This window comes from Salvia splendens, chromosome 10 (genome assembly GCF_004379255.2).
Source record: "Salvia splendens isolate huo1 chromosome 10, SspV2, whole genome shotgun sequence".
Lineage (NCBI taxonomy): Eukaryota > Viridiplantae > Streptophyta > Magnoliopsida > Lamiales > Lamiaceae > Salvia > Salvia splendens.
Window position 1 is genome coordinate 5,260,496 of NC_056041.1, and position 14,295 is coordinate 5,274,790.

Consider the following 14,295-nt stretch of genomic DNA (forward strand, 5'->3'; position numbering starts at 1 on the left):
TATTTTGTTTTGTGTTTTTTTTACAAATACAAACTACTTTATTAGTTTTCTTATGCTACTATTTTTATATTATTTTTAATACTTCTTATAATATAATTATTTGTCGTACAATTCGTACCCCAAATTAAAAATTCTGGATCCGCCACTGACTCAGTGTATCATTTCCTAGAATAAAATATCATGTAGTACTTAATATTTTTTACAAGTAAATTATTGATATGACAATCAATATCTCTAGAAGTATTATTTTACTTGATTTTGTCTATTTGTGGCATTTATTAAAAAAATATTTCACTACTTAGATAATTATATCATTTTTAGGAATTAAATATCACGTATTTTATTCGAGAATCATATTATTAATGTGGCAACCGAAGTTACAGGATACTTATTTGTGTGACAATGGACAACTTGTTTTTCTAAAGTGAATTTCTGCCGTCATTGTTTAACTTATAAATGCATCCTTGCAAAGCATGAATTAACTATTGAATCAAACATTGGAACAACTTTATAATCTTGTCCATTATTTTGGCAACAATCAATAACATACATCAATCTCTTATTTCTCATCTAAGAGACAATTCTCACTTTAATTAACTCATCAACGAAACACAGCTTAATTAACCACTCCTTAATCCTAGCTTATTATATTTAGGAGTCTTATTAGGATTAAAAAGGCCAAAATGGCGCTCTGTTGTTTTTCCCGGCTTCTCATTCTCATCAAACATCGCAAACAAGTAAGTCTCCAACGCCCCCCCCTTCTTCGGCGTCCCGCCGCCGACGTGTCTGATCAAATTCTGGTAGTACGTCTCGGCATTCGCCACCGTCTCCTCATTTCCTCCGCCCCCCGACGGCCACCCACTCTCCGACACCACCACCCCGACGCCTTGTCCCCCGGCCTTGTCGATCGCGTAGTAAACGCCGTCAACCATCGCATCAAAGAGATTCCGATACTCGAAGCCATTATCGAAAACCTCAACTCCTTGAGAAGTAAACAAAGCGTATTCGAGCTTCACTCTGGAGGGGTCTCCGACGCGGGCGAAGTAAGGGTATATATTCACTAGAAGCGGAGATCCGATCGACGCCAGGAACTTCACCACCGGAGGCATGAAGCCGCTTTCCTTGAAGGAGGATCTCGATGGAGGGGATGTGTCTTGCAACACGGCGGAATATGTCGCCGTCGAGACCTTGATTTGGTTTTCTAGTTGGAATTTTGTGAGGGCTCTGTGGATGTTCTCCATGGCGCGGAGGAGTTGAGGGACGAATTCTCGGGTTTCGGGTTTGTCGGGGTCGATTTCGTTGCCCACGGCGATGTAGCGGATTTTGGTGGCCGGAAAGTAGGGGCGGACGTTGGTTTCGACCCATTGGGTGGCGTCCGATTGGAGGGAGGGGAGGTCGATGTTGGGGACGTCGAGGATGAGCTCGATGTCGGAGCCGCGGAGGGCGGCTAGGGTGTTCGAGTTGGGGTCGTAGATTCGCATTCTCTTGATTCCGTTGGCCTTGTAGAGCTCCACGACGTCCCGCTCCGACGGTAGGTTGTTGCCGAGTCGCCCGTTGCATACTCCGACGTGACCTATACATTCAGTGCAGTTTTTTTGTTAGATTTCAAACAATTAATGAATGCGTAAAAAGTTGTTTATAATAACTCGAATTCTCAACCTATTAAATATATATTAAAAAAAAGTTTAACTAATTAATTAAGTTGCACTTCATCGTCTTCTTAATATAATTATATTAAGGGAGAGTTGCATGCAAACTTTAATTTTGTTTGAAAATGCAAATTATGATAAATAATTGTAAGTGAAAAATTGTATGAATATATATACCTGGGAGCTGACACATCACGGCAGACATAGCTCCAATCAAGACGAACAAACAAATAAATATTCGAGACATTATTGAGTGTAGCTAATTCAAGAAACTAAGAAACCTGGTATTTGAGTTGAGTAATGCTTGTGATTTGCAAGAGTATATATAGTGTTAAACATGATGTGAATGTTTGGAATGCGATTGAATGAGTACAATAGACTAAGTCATTTTTCCACAATATAGACAATGTTATTTATTGCAAAATAAATTGTGGAATGTGATTGAATGGGTACAACAGACTAATTCATTTTTCCACAATATAGACAACGTTATTTATTGCAACATGTATACTCGACGTATAGGTTGGGGCTACATTAATGTTACTTTGAAAAGGATAGATATCTAAACACAAAAACTAGAATACACTACAAATTCCAACTTGCATGATTTAGTCAGGAATTTTAGTAAATTAATTTATTTTATTTAGCGTCCATTGCGATGGAATTTTCGTTAGGTTAAATTTGTTTATGGACATTTTTTCCAAAATTTTGTGAGTTATTCCACTTTCCCAATTTGATTCCGAGATAGGTGCATGCATATCATTATCAAAGAAAAACCATCGTTTTTTCATTTTATTTTTGGATTTTATAATATAGTAGTACTAGGAATTTTAGTCGGCTAGATTAATGTTCATCATAAATAACAATTCTCAATCAATATTATAGTTATATGTATACTAGATTTTCTTTTTTCCTATATGTTGATTACTTTTTCTACGAACTAATTATTAATTATAGTACGTTTTATTAAAAATATCTCAAATTGTTGTTAATATCATTAAAATCTTGAACTAGCCCTATGTCACGCCCGCATTTTCTAAGGATAGAAAACACGGTTGATCGCGACTAGGGGAAGATTAAAGAAGCGGGGAAGAAAGGGGAAAACAACACAACTCGACCATAGCTTGAAAGAAATGAGAATAGCTCGAATAAAATCAGAGTATCTCAACAATCAACAACTCAAAAATGAATATTATCTCAGCGATACAAGAATTCAAAAGAAGGACAACTACTTAGCGGAAGCATTTGAGAGAAGGAATATGCCACGTGTGAAGACATGACACATTCTACACACTTAAATTTCTTCAACGGTCTTGCTCAACACCCACCGCACCCGTCACGTTCAACCTACACATTTTAAAAAAGAATGCAGGGCTCATGCCGAAAATATTTTATAAAAAATATTTATCATGCCACCATTGAGTGACCTCGAGGTTTTAACTTTAGAAATTCCCGAGACACTAAAATAATTTCCATCGTAAAATTCGGTTGATCAACCATTTTCCCATAGATGTCTATCATATCTAATCCATTAATGACAAGGAACGTGGCCACATTCCAAGTAACTAGACCGACCGACCCAAAAGACTGCTCACGATCCCCATTGGTGTACACTAGCCTGAGTAGGGACTCACTCCCTAGTCAGACCCGAATTCGATTATCCATAGATGTCAAAAGCCACATCAGATAGGTTCCATAGATAAAACAAAACGCGGCATGACAAATATTCATATCATTTTCACATAAAAATATACTTAGGGCATTGCCCTTATTTAAAAAGAAAGCTCACCTCAAATGCTTACTCCTCAATCACTTTCTGTTCTCACCGCAAACAACGTGCACAAGCTCACCCTTTTCGAAATAACATGATATGCAAAAATCAGACTTTGCAAAATAAATTAATTTAAAAACAATGCATCCATCCTACGTGTGTGCTCACAATATCCTTTGTCATTTCCTAGGGGAAAAACATAGCTCTTTAACTTGAAACTCGGACCATAATCAGTTTAGGAATTAATTAATTAATTGAGCAAAAACAAATAAAACTCCACTCACACAACAAGTATTTCCACTCTAGCACTAAAATCTCCCCACTGCCGACCCAATTCAAATAATTAAATTACTCCATGTCTAACTAAAAGTCAAGCATCAATCCATACTAAAATCAATTAGAGGCCCAACTTACGAAATTAAAATGGCTCAGTACATAAATGAGACTAGAGAAAAAGAAAAAGAAAAAGAAAAAGAAAAAAGGAAGAAGACAAAAATTTAAAAGCGTACACTACCTGCCGTCAACTCCCTCATTCTCAACATGCACCAGCTCTCTCTCGGTCTCTTCCTCAAATTCAAGCTTCTCTCTCTGCCATTCTTCAGATTGACAACAAACGATTCACTCAACACCAAACTCTATATCCAAGTGAACACAAAATCCCCAAAACAGATTCTCTCTCCCTCAAATTTTTTTCCAAAGTCCGAAACAGAGTACCCTGTGGCTGCCATCGCCACTTCTCGCACGCCGCGAGCTCGTTCCAGTCAACTGTTGTCCGCCACCGTCAGCCGCCCCTTAGCGCTGTCCATCCGGCGCTCTCCGGTCAGGAAGCGGCCGTCTCACACGACAGGTTCGTCCCTCTCCCTTCATCCCCAGTTCTAAACTTTTATTTCAAAATTCTAATGGTTCGATTCAACTATTTTTGGCCGTCCCGGAATTTTTAATATTTGAATTGAAGAGGAAACAAAAGGGAAACTTCTATCGGTATTAAAGATCGAAGCTTTAGGAGAGGGTATTATTCAACAATTTGCAGACATCTCAAGAATTTGTTCCAAATTCGACCAGTGAACTATCGTGTATTCAAAGATGTCATGAGATGCAGGGAACTCTAGAATTAGTGATTATACCTTTGGAATGAGGAGAACAAATTGAGATTGCAGGGAGGATTTTTCCTCTCAACTGTGACAAGAAAATATGGTGCTATGGGTTTAATATCCAGAGAGTTGTATTCACTGAATTGTAGTGGAAGATTATACCTTTGTTGGAATGAAAGAAAAGCATAAATAGAGTTAACAGAGAGTATTTGGTTGGTGATGGAGTACGTACTAAACAAGCCCAACAGCAGTAAAGCCCAAGACAGAGTATCAGTTCGGCATGACTAAAGAGTATCAGTCCGGCGTGACTAAAGAGTTCAGTTCGGCACAACCAAAGAGTTCGGCCCCAGCCTACAGCTCGGTGAAAGCCAACTCATCAAGCTCTGCTCTCAGGTCGGCATCAAGCTCTACTCTCAGATCGGCAAAAGCTGCTCGGCAATAATTCAGCAGTTCGGTCTCAGTATTCGACCGAACTAGGAGATAGTGGACTCTTGCAAGATTTCCACCTCCACTACACCGACGATCTATTTAGTGGTGTCAAGCAGTCATTAACTCATGCAGGATAGTGGACCCATGCAAGGTCGCCACGATCTCCACGACATCCACTACCTAATAAATGCTGCATGCCACGATCTTGGTTCACTGTATAAATAGAACCTAGGTCAGATAGATAACTTCTTCTGTTAAATTCTAAAAAGCTCTCTAGAGAGAATATCATAAAGCAGGCCAGTGTTGTAAGCTGTAATTCGCAGATCAAGCAATACAAACCTGCCCCCATTTCTCCCCGTGGACGTAGATTTACCTCAGTAAATCGAACCACGTAAAATCTCTGTGTTGATCTTCATTTATTTCCTGCATTTACAAACATCAAAAATTCGCCGATTCATCACTGGCGCCGTCTGTGGGAAACAGAGAACAAAATTTGTGATAAAGCGAATTTTTGACCCTTTTCCACCCCAAAAAATGCATACCAGATCACATAACACTCATAATACCGTTCGTGATAACCGTGAGGAAGCTAGTCCAGCTCGCAGGTCTGAAAAACGGCCTCGGGAGACATCTACCTCCGGTTCTCACGAAGAAGGAGCAAGCCACTCCAGGAGTCATCGCACCGAGTCTTCCCAGCAGCCCAATTTAAATGAAGCTGTCAAGCTGTTCTTGGCCGAGAAGCAGGAGGAGTTCTTAACCTTCCTGCAGAAGAGCCAACAGCCGGAGAAGACAACGGCGGATTCTCCCTCCTCATCCAGACATGAAAGTCACTACCGCAGTAGTGACGTGTCTTCCAGGAGAAAGAATCCTCAACCTCAACATGCTCCTGCTCCTCCTCGGTACCGGAACCACAGGAGAACTCCATCTCCTCCGTACCGAAGAGATGTCGGGTTCGCCATGTACGGAGCATTAAAGACTCCGTTCTCGGACGACATCACCCGAACTCCTTTGCCGCGGAATTACCGGACACCGTCAATGACTTATGACGGGCTAGAGGATCCTCATGACTTCTTGGGACGCTATCAATATAATATGGCGAACCAGGGTCTCAATGAGGTCCACATGTGCAAGCTGTTCCCCGAGCTACTCATCGGGAACGCCAGAAGGTGGTTCGACAGCCTTCCTCAAGGCAGCATCAGATCCTACCGAGATCTCATGGATGCTTTCCACAGGAGGTTCTTTCAGAAAGCGGAAGCCCGAATCACTTCGGCTCAGCTGCTTTCTATACGTCAAGGTCGCGACGAAAAGATCAGCGACTTCCTGACGAGATTCCATAAGGAATGCCTACAAGTAGATAATCTCAATGATCTACTTGTCATCTCGGCATTCCAAAATGGAATCCTGCCCGGAGCTCTCTACAGAAAGCTCGTGGAGTGCGGTCCGCAAACAGCTCAAGAAATGTGGGACATTGCGGACCAGTTTTCTCGTGCGGATGAGGCAGACCGTCGAAAACGGTCGTTAGACAGCTCATCCCAAGGAGACAAAAGGAAGCCCGATCAAAGCGACCAGGTGCTTCCTCGCCGAACTCCTTTTGAAAGAATTCAAAGGGCACCGGTACAAGGCAGATTGGGGCCACGTCTCAATCCTGAGAAGCCGCCCGCTCAGTTCGTACCATTAAACAAGTCAAGAGCGGAAATTTTCGAACTACATTCCGATATGTTCGAAAAACCAAAGCGGATGACGAAATCAGCTGCACGGCGACTTCAGGATCAATATTGCTCCTTCCATCAAACCCACGGTCACGATACCGAGGAGTGCCGAGATTTGGCTGCAGGCATTGATGTTCTTGTGAAAACAGGAACGTTAAAAAAATACCAAAGCAAGCAGCCGAAAAAGAACAAAAGACAGAGAAGTGCGAACTGCAATCCTCAGGATCCGAAAAGGCATGAGGATCCCGAAGACGATGACGAGCCGCAATACGATGGAGTAATCCTGACTATTGATGCTCTCCCAGCCGGGAAGACTAAGTCGTCCCTAAAAGCAGAACGCAGAGTTTCCAATCAAGAGGAACCAACACATAAAAGGCTGAAGAAAGACGAAGTGATTACATTTTCAGATGCCGATCCCGTCCCAGCCATCTCTCCTCACCAAGACGCTATTGTCATTCAAGCCGGGGTGGCAAACAAACTGGTCCACAGAGTATTTGTGGATACAGGAGCGTCAGTCAGCATTCTTTTTAAAGAATGTTTCGATAAAATGGAAGTGGATCCAGCTCGGCTCAGTCCGGCTCCACTTCCTCTGAAAAGTTTCGCCCAGGAGGACACCCGCCCTGAAGGTATTATCAGCCTTCCGATCACGGTGGGAAAAGCGCCTACAAGCTCCAATACGATGATCGAGTTCTTTGTGGTGAAAGCTCGGTCTCCGTACAACGTCATCCTGGGGAGGGACTGGCTCAACACAGTTCGGGCCGTTTGCTCTACTTATCACCTCACCATCAAGATCCCCACTAAAGGTGGGATAGCGGTCATCCGAGGTGATCAAAAGAGAGCAAAAGAATGTCTGCAGATTGCGCTTAAAAGTGCCGAGCAATCAGTTCGGCACCATCAAGCATAGCAATCACAGCAACCGGAGTCGGAGGCAAGCGAGATGACCGAAGTCACTTCAGAGCCGAACTCAATGACCGTTCAGTTATACGAAGATGATCCATCCAGAACGGTCAACGTCGGCTTCGCAGGAACGCCTCTACTCCGGGAAAAGACCATTCAGCTCCTCAAGGAGTACAAAGATGTCTTTGCATGGTCTCCGTTGGACATGACCGGAGTGCCCCCCGAGGTAATCACTCATCGGTTAAATATTGATCCTTCAATCCGGCCAGTAAAACAGAAGCAAAGACTCTTTGCGGCAGAAAGAAGCCAAGTCATCCATGACGAAGTCCGCCAATTACTAAAAGCGGATGTACTATTCGAGGTGAAATATCCTTCTTGGGTGGCCAATCCTGTGATGATCAAGAAAAAAGGAGGAGGATGGCGGATGTGCATAGATTTTACCGATCTAAACAAGCACTGTCCAAAAGATTGCTATCCCCTTCCGAATATAGATAAAAAAGTAGAAGCTTTGATCGGCTTCGAAATTTTCTGTTTTCTTGATTTATACAAAGGATATCACCAAGTGTTGATGGATGAGAGTGACGCTCCGAAAACAGCTTTCATTACCGATTTCGGCATTTTCGCTTATAAAAAGATGCCATTCGGTTTAAAGAATGCCGGAGCCACTTATCAAAGGATGGTAGACAAGCTTTTTCGGCACCTAATCGGGAAACAGGTTGAAGTGTATGTCGACGACATAGTTGTCAAAAGCAAAAGCACTTCGGAGTACGAAGACAACCTCAAATCCACTCTCAACGTGCTCCGAAAAGCCAACCTCAAACTCAACCCCCAAAAATGTACCTTTTTGGTAGATTCGGGAAAGTTTCTGGGTTGTTGGGTTTCAAAGGACGGACTCAAGGCAAATCCCTCAAAAGTTCAAGTCGTTCAGCACATGGCAATGCCGAAGTCCATACATGACGTGCAAAGGCTAACCGGATGTCTAGCCGCACTGAATCGATTCCTTTCCCAAGCAGCCGAAAAGCAACTGCCATTCTTCAAGGTGTTGAAAAAGGCACCAAAGTTCGAGTGGGGAGCCGAGCAGAAAAAGGCCTTTGACGAGCTCAAAAGTTATCTAGCCGAGCTTCCTATTCTCTCTGCTCCAACCGAAGCCGAAGTAATATTCTTATACTTAGCGGCATCAGATCAAACCATCAGCGCGGTGCTTGTACGAGAAGAAGGCCTAAAGCAGCTTCCCATCTACTTTACAAGCCGAGCATTAAGAGGTCCAGAAACAAGGTATCAACCTCTGGAAAAAATTGCTCTGGCGTTAGTAAATGCAGCAAGGAGACTGCGGCCATACTTCTATGCTCACAAGGTATGCGTCTTAACCGATCTGCCTCTTCGGCAAGTTTTGACCAAGCCAGAAGCATCAGGCAGAATCGCCAAATGGGCCATAGAGCTGGGAGAACACTCAATCGAGTACCTACCTCGGAAAGCCATCAAGGGACAAGCCTTGGCAGATTTTCTTACAGAGGCCAAGTTCGATCAAGCAATCCCTGTCATTGCCGAACAGAAAAAGTCTGCCAATACCGAACTAGCACAGCCCTTGAAATCCGAAGTAGAGCCGCCAGACTGCTGGAGCGGATTCGTAGATGGAGCTTCAAACAAGATGGGAAGTGGAGCTGGTATTTTACTCGTCGCTCCCGACGGACACGAGGTAACCTACTCACTTCGGTTCCTATTCCCCACTACTAATAATGAAGCCGAGTACGAAGCCCTCCTTGCCGGACTCCAGTTAGCGCAAAGTCTGCTCGTCAAATCTCTCAAAGTCCATTGTGATTCACAAGTCATAGTAAATCACATGTTGAGTACAAGTGAAGCTCGTGACGAGAGAATGAAGAAGTATTTGGACAAAGCGCAAAGCATCAGCCGAAGTTTCTCCTATTTTCGGATAATCCGCGTTCCCAGAGCGGAAAATAGCCGAGCAGATACCTTAAGTAAGTTGGCCTCAGATCCGAGCTCAAAGGCGGAAGAATTAATGCATCGAAGCATTGATGAAGCCGAGGTGCATTCAGTATCCAGCTCGCCGAACTGGATGACGCCGATCTTGCAGTATCTGGATCAAGGACAATTGCCCGAGGATAAGAGAGAAGCTCGGAAGATCACGTGCCGAGCACTTCGGTACGAACTTCATGAAGGAGTCCTCTTTAGAAAGTCTTACCTCCAGCCGTTATTGCGGTGCGTAGGACCAGAAGAGACGGACTACATTCTCAGAGAAGTTCATGAAGGATCGTGCGGCAGCCACATCGGAGCTAGAGCTTTAGCTAAAAAAGTTCTAAGATGGGGATATTATTGGCCAACCTTGGTACAAGAAGCAGTGCAGCTCGTCAAGACCTGCCCGAAGTGCCAAATCCATGCAAATATCCCAAGGATGCCGCAAACCGATCTATCCACTATGCAGAGCCCTTGGCCTTTCATGCAATGGGGCATAGACATAGTGGGACCACTTCCTCAAGCTCCTCGGCAAATGAAATTCCTAATCGTTGCCGTGGACTACTTTACGAAGTGGGTGGAAGCTGAACCATTAGCTACGATAACGAGTTCGAAGGCATTGGATTTCGTCTGGAAGAACATAGTGTGCCGATTTGGCATACCCCACATCCTCATCTCGGATAACGGGACTCAGTTCACCGACAAGACGTTCAAGAATTGGTGCCAAGAGCTGAATATTCAACAGCGGTTCACTTCGGTCTCTCATCCACAAGCAAACGGACAAACGGAGGTAACAAATCGTATCCTGGTGAAAGGGTTAAAAGCTCGGTTAGAACAAGCCAAAGGACAATGGGTAGAAAATCTCCCTCAAGTCCTATGGTCCTACCGAACTACACCCACAACCTCCAACGGTGAAACTCCGTACAGTCTGGTATACGGCACTGAAGCTGTGATTCCGGTGGAGATCGGCGTACCCAGTCCCCGAACTCTAAATTTCTCCTCAGAAATGAATGACGACGGACTGAGAGCCGAGCTAGATCTTGCCGAAGAAAGAAGAGAATTGGCATGCATAAAAGCAGCCAAGTACAAGGAGCAAGTAGCCCGGTATTACAACCAAAAGGTGAAGAAGCTGCAAATTCAAGTGGGAGATCTCGTCCTGAGAAACAACGAAGTAAGCCGAGCAGAAAAGCTGGGCAAGCTCGAACCCACATGGGAAGGTCCGTATCGGGTGTCAGAAGTCCTCGGCAAAGGGTCTTACAAATTGGCTCACATGTCAGGAGAACAGGTACCCCGAACATGGCACATTTCCAATCTCAAAAAGTTCCATTTGTAAGAGACAGTCCGGTCAGTCTGTCTTGTGTCTAGTTCGGTCCTAAGGTTATGTGCGTTTTTTGTCTCTGTGCTTTATTTGGCTTACTTGGTCTTTTTTTGTCTCTGTGCGTTTTTGTCTGTCTGTTTCGTCTGTCTCTGTGCGTGTCGTCTCTTACAAATGTTACTGAGGCATCTTGTTCTTCGAAGGCTGATCCCCTTCTTAGAACATATACAAGCTAAACGATTGTGAGTCAAAGCTTCTACAGAAGATACAAGACTACAATTCAGCTTAAACAAGCAGTTCGTCCGAAACGAGCTGCAACAAGCCAACGATTGTAAGTCAAAGCTTCTACAGAAGATACAAGACCACAATTCAGCTTAAACAAGCAGTTCGTCCGAAACGAGCTGCAACAAGCCAACGATTGTAAGTCAAAGCTTCTACAGAAGATACAAGACCACAATTCAGCTTAAACAAGCAGTTCGTCTGAAACGAGCTGCAACAAGCCCACGATTGTGCGTCAAAGCTTCTAAAGAGGATACAAGACCACAATTCAGCTTAAACAAGCACTTCGTCTGAAACGAACTGCAACAAAAGTCCAATTCTCGCGATAAAACTTGCCTGAATTAGGACTAGGGAAAGTCCGATCCACGCGATAAAACTCGCCGAATTAGGACAAGGGAAAGTCCGATCCCCAAATTAGGACAACGGAAAGTTCGATCCGAGCGATAAAACTCGCCAAATTAGGACACAAACCAAGTCCGGTCAAAGAAGAGTTCACTTCATGAGACCGTGGACAAACATCAACTTACCCCATACTTTTATCCAGAATGCCGAAGTGATTCACTTCTCTTTTCGGGGGGGGTAGTGATGGAGTACGTACTAAACAAGCCCAACAGCAGTAAAGCCCAAGACAGAGTATCAGTTCGGCATGACTAAAGAGTATCAGTCCGGCGTGACTAAAGAGTTCAGTTCGGCACAACCAAAGAGTTCGGCCCCAGCCTACAGCTCGGTGAAAGCCAACTCATCAAGCTCTGCTCTCAGGTCGGCATCAAGCTCTACTCTCAGATCGGCAAAAGCTGCTCGGCAATAATTCAGCAGTTCGGTCTCAGTATTCGACCGAACTAGGAGATAGTGGACTCTTGCAAGATTTCCACCTCCACTACACCGACGATCTATTTAGTGGTGTCAAGCAGTCATTAACTCATGCAGGATAGTGGACCCATGCAAGGTCGCCACGATCTCCACGACATCCACTACCTAATAAATGCTGCATGCCACGATCTTGGTTCACTGTATAAATAGAACCTAGGTCAGATAGATAACTTCTTCTGTTAAATTCTAAAAAGCTCTCTAGAGAGAATATCATAAAGCAGGCCAGTGTTGTAAGCTGTAATTCGCAGATCAAGCAATACAAACCTGCCCCCATTTCTCCCCGTGGACGTAGATTTACCTCAGTAAATCGAACCACGTAAAATCTCTGTGTTGATCTTCATTTATTTCCTGCATTTACAAACATCAAAAATTCGCCGATTCATCAGTTGGAGATTTTTAAGGAGAGAAGGAGATAATGGGATTGGGAGAAATTTATTTGTCGAAGTAGTTGATTGCAAATTTGGAATAAATAATTGATTTTTTAGCTTCTCAAAATTGGACTCAAAAGAAAGAAATAAAATGTGTTTTGGGCTCATAACAATTGAGTTTCGAATTGGGCTAGGAAAGAATAATTGTTTGGCTAAAAAAAATGAAATGCTTCTCTCGACAAATAAGTAAAGGTGAAAAAATTTTCATAGGCGTAAACGACGTCTTTTCGAGAACAAAAAAGTATAAAAAATCGGGGTGTTATATCCTAAGACCATTTCGGACACCATAATGTTGATTTGGCTTTGCTAAATACCAACTAGCCTTTTTTTCATTAATCTATAAATGATTACATAAATAAATGTTATACAGTTATGTAAGTAACAGCCCTCGATCTATATTATAGTTATGTGTACTAGATCTTTTTTTTAAATGTCGATTACTTTTTCTACAAACTAATTATAACTACATTTTATTAAAAATATCTCAAATTATTGTAATATCATTAAAATCTTGAACTGGTCCCAAGATCATTTTGGACACCAGAATGTTGATTTGGCTTGCTACATACCACCGAACCTTTCATTAATCTAGACATGATACGTAAATAAATGTTACACAGTTAATTTGATTCTACTCTATATCTTAATTTTTATTAACATCATTATTTATAATAAAGAGAATTAAAGCTTCCTTTATTTTTCATTTGAAGTCATAATGAACATGAACAAATAGGCCATTGGATATATAATTTACAAAATTAATAACGACAGTAAGAACTTTTTATGTTATTAAAATCAAAATAAAATGTACAATATAAATAAATCAAATCAATGACGGTGCTCAGAGATGAAGTTTATGCAACGTATAAGAGGGTTCTATGAATTAAAAATTGCAATAATCCTTTAGTACAAAAACATATTCTCCTCAATAAGTCAATATCAACTTCATATATAATCCACATGGATATTCATATGCATTTGTCAAGTGTAAACCAAATATAATTAATGATACTTTTATCAATGACAAAATAATAGGACCCAAATTCTTGACTTATTATGACCGTGGGTCTTAGCCTAACGCGTTCAGACTTTTTGATGCCGGTGATTTAACTCCATTCGTTGACCTCACTGACTTATTGAGTCAATACTTTTATTCCAATTCTCATAAATAACTATGGTTATATTTCATATCAATGTCTCGTGATAATAATATACTATTATAAGGTGAAGCAAAATGAAGGGAGAATGACGTGCTCGGATTTTATTCCCAATCACATCCGAGGAAAGTTACACAGCCCTACAATACATGTGAAAAGAGTAATATAAATATATATTTTTCATCAAAGAGAAAAAAAAAACATATTTGGAGGTAAAAAAGTTTCACAAGATCATTTAAAAAGACACCTAATACGAACAACTATCTTAAAGGGTAGTGCCCGGACTTTCCTTTTCTACCAAGAAAATTGTGTGACAAGTTAGTCAAAGTTAGAAGGTTGTCTAGAAATTATCAAAAGAATCGATACTACTTACTGAGTTATACAAAAGTGAACTTCATATCGCTTCTTTTTTTTACCTCTTTTGCATGTGGGTGGGATAGCTCTCGCCTTTTGGTTGTTGTGTTGTTAGTTGTCTCTTTTTGTTGCTTTGCTGATGGAAGCTGTATTGGTCTTAGTTTTGCCGGTCGCTTCTCTTTTATCTTGATTCTTGGCTAGATATTTATCTTGTTGTTTAGATATCATTGTTTTGGTAATCTTGTACCTCGTTTTTAGTTGAGTTAAACTTTGTACTTTTAATGCTCACCATCTTTTGTGGTTTGAAACTTTTATCCAACAAAGAAAAATACTCCCTCTATACACGGAAAATAGACAAAAATGTGAATGACTGGT

The 14,295-nt window shown here is 42.0% G+C and overlaps 1 protein-coding gene and 1 long non-coding RNA gene across 2 annotated transcripts; one reads left to right on the top strand and one right to left on the bottom strand.

Annotated features, from left to right (window-relative positions):
* Positions 1-497: 497 nt before the first annotated feature.
* Positions 498-1,952, bottom strand: LOC121750611 (glucan endo-1,3-beta-glucosidase-like). Its single transcript, XM_042145177.1, has 2 exons — positions 1,827-1,952; positions 498-1,573 (listed from the first exon to the last, which is right to left on the bottom strand). Exons 1-2 carry the CDS (start codon positions 1,894-1,896, stop codon positions 621-623), a joined length of 1,023 nt encoding a protein of 340 aa, XP_042001111.1. The 5' UTR covers positions 1,897-1,952; the 3' UTR covers positions 498-620.
* A 2,191-nt stretch (positions 1,953-4,143) lies between these two features.
* On the top strand, positions 4,144-4,710 carry LOC121751116. The gene is made up of 2 exons (XR_006040000.1): positions 4,144-4,267; positions 4,376-4,710. It is a non-coding gene; the product is annotated as an uncharacterized LOC121751116 (long non-coding RNA).
* Positions 4,711-14,295: the final 9,585 nt, after the last annotated feature.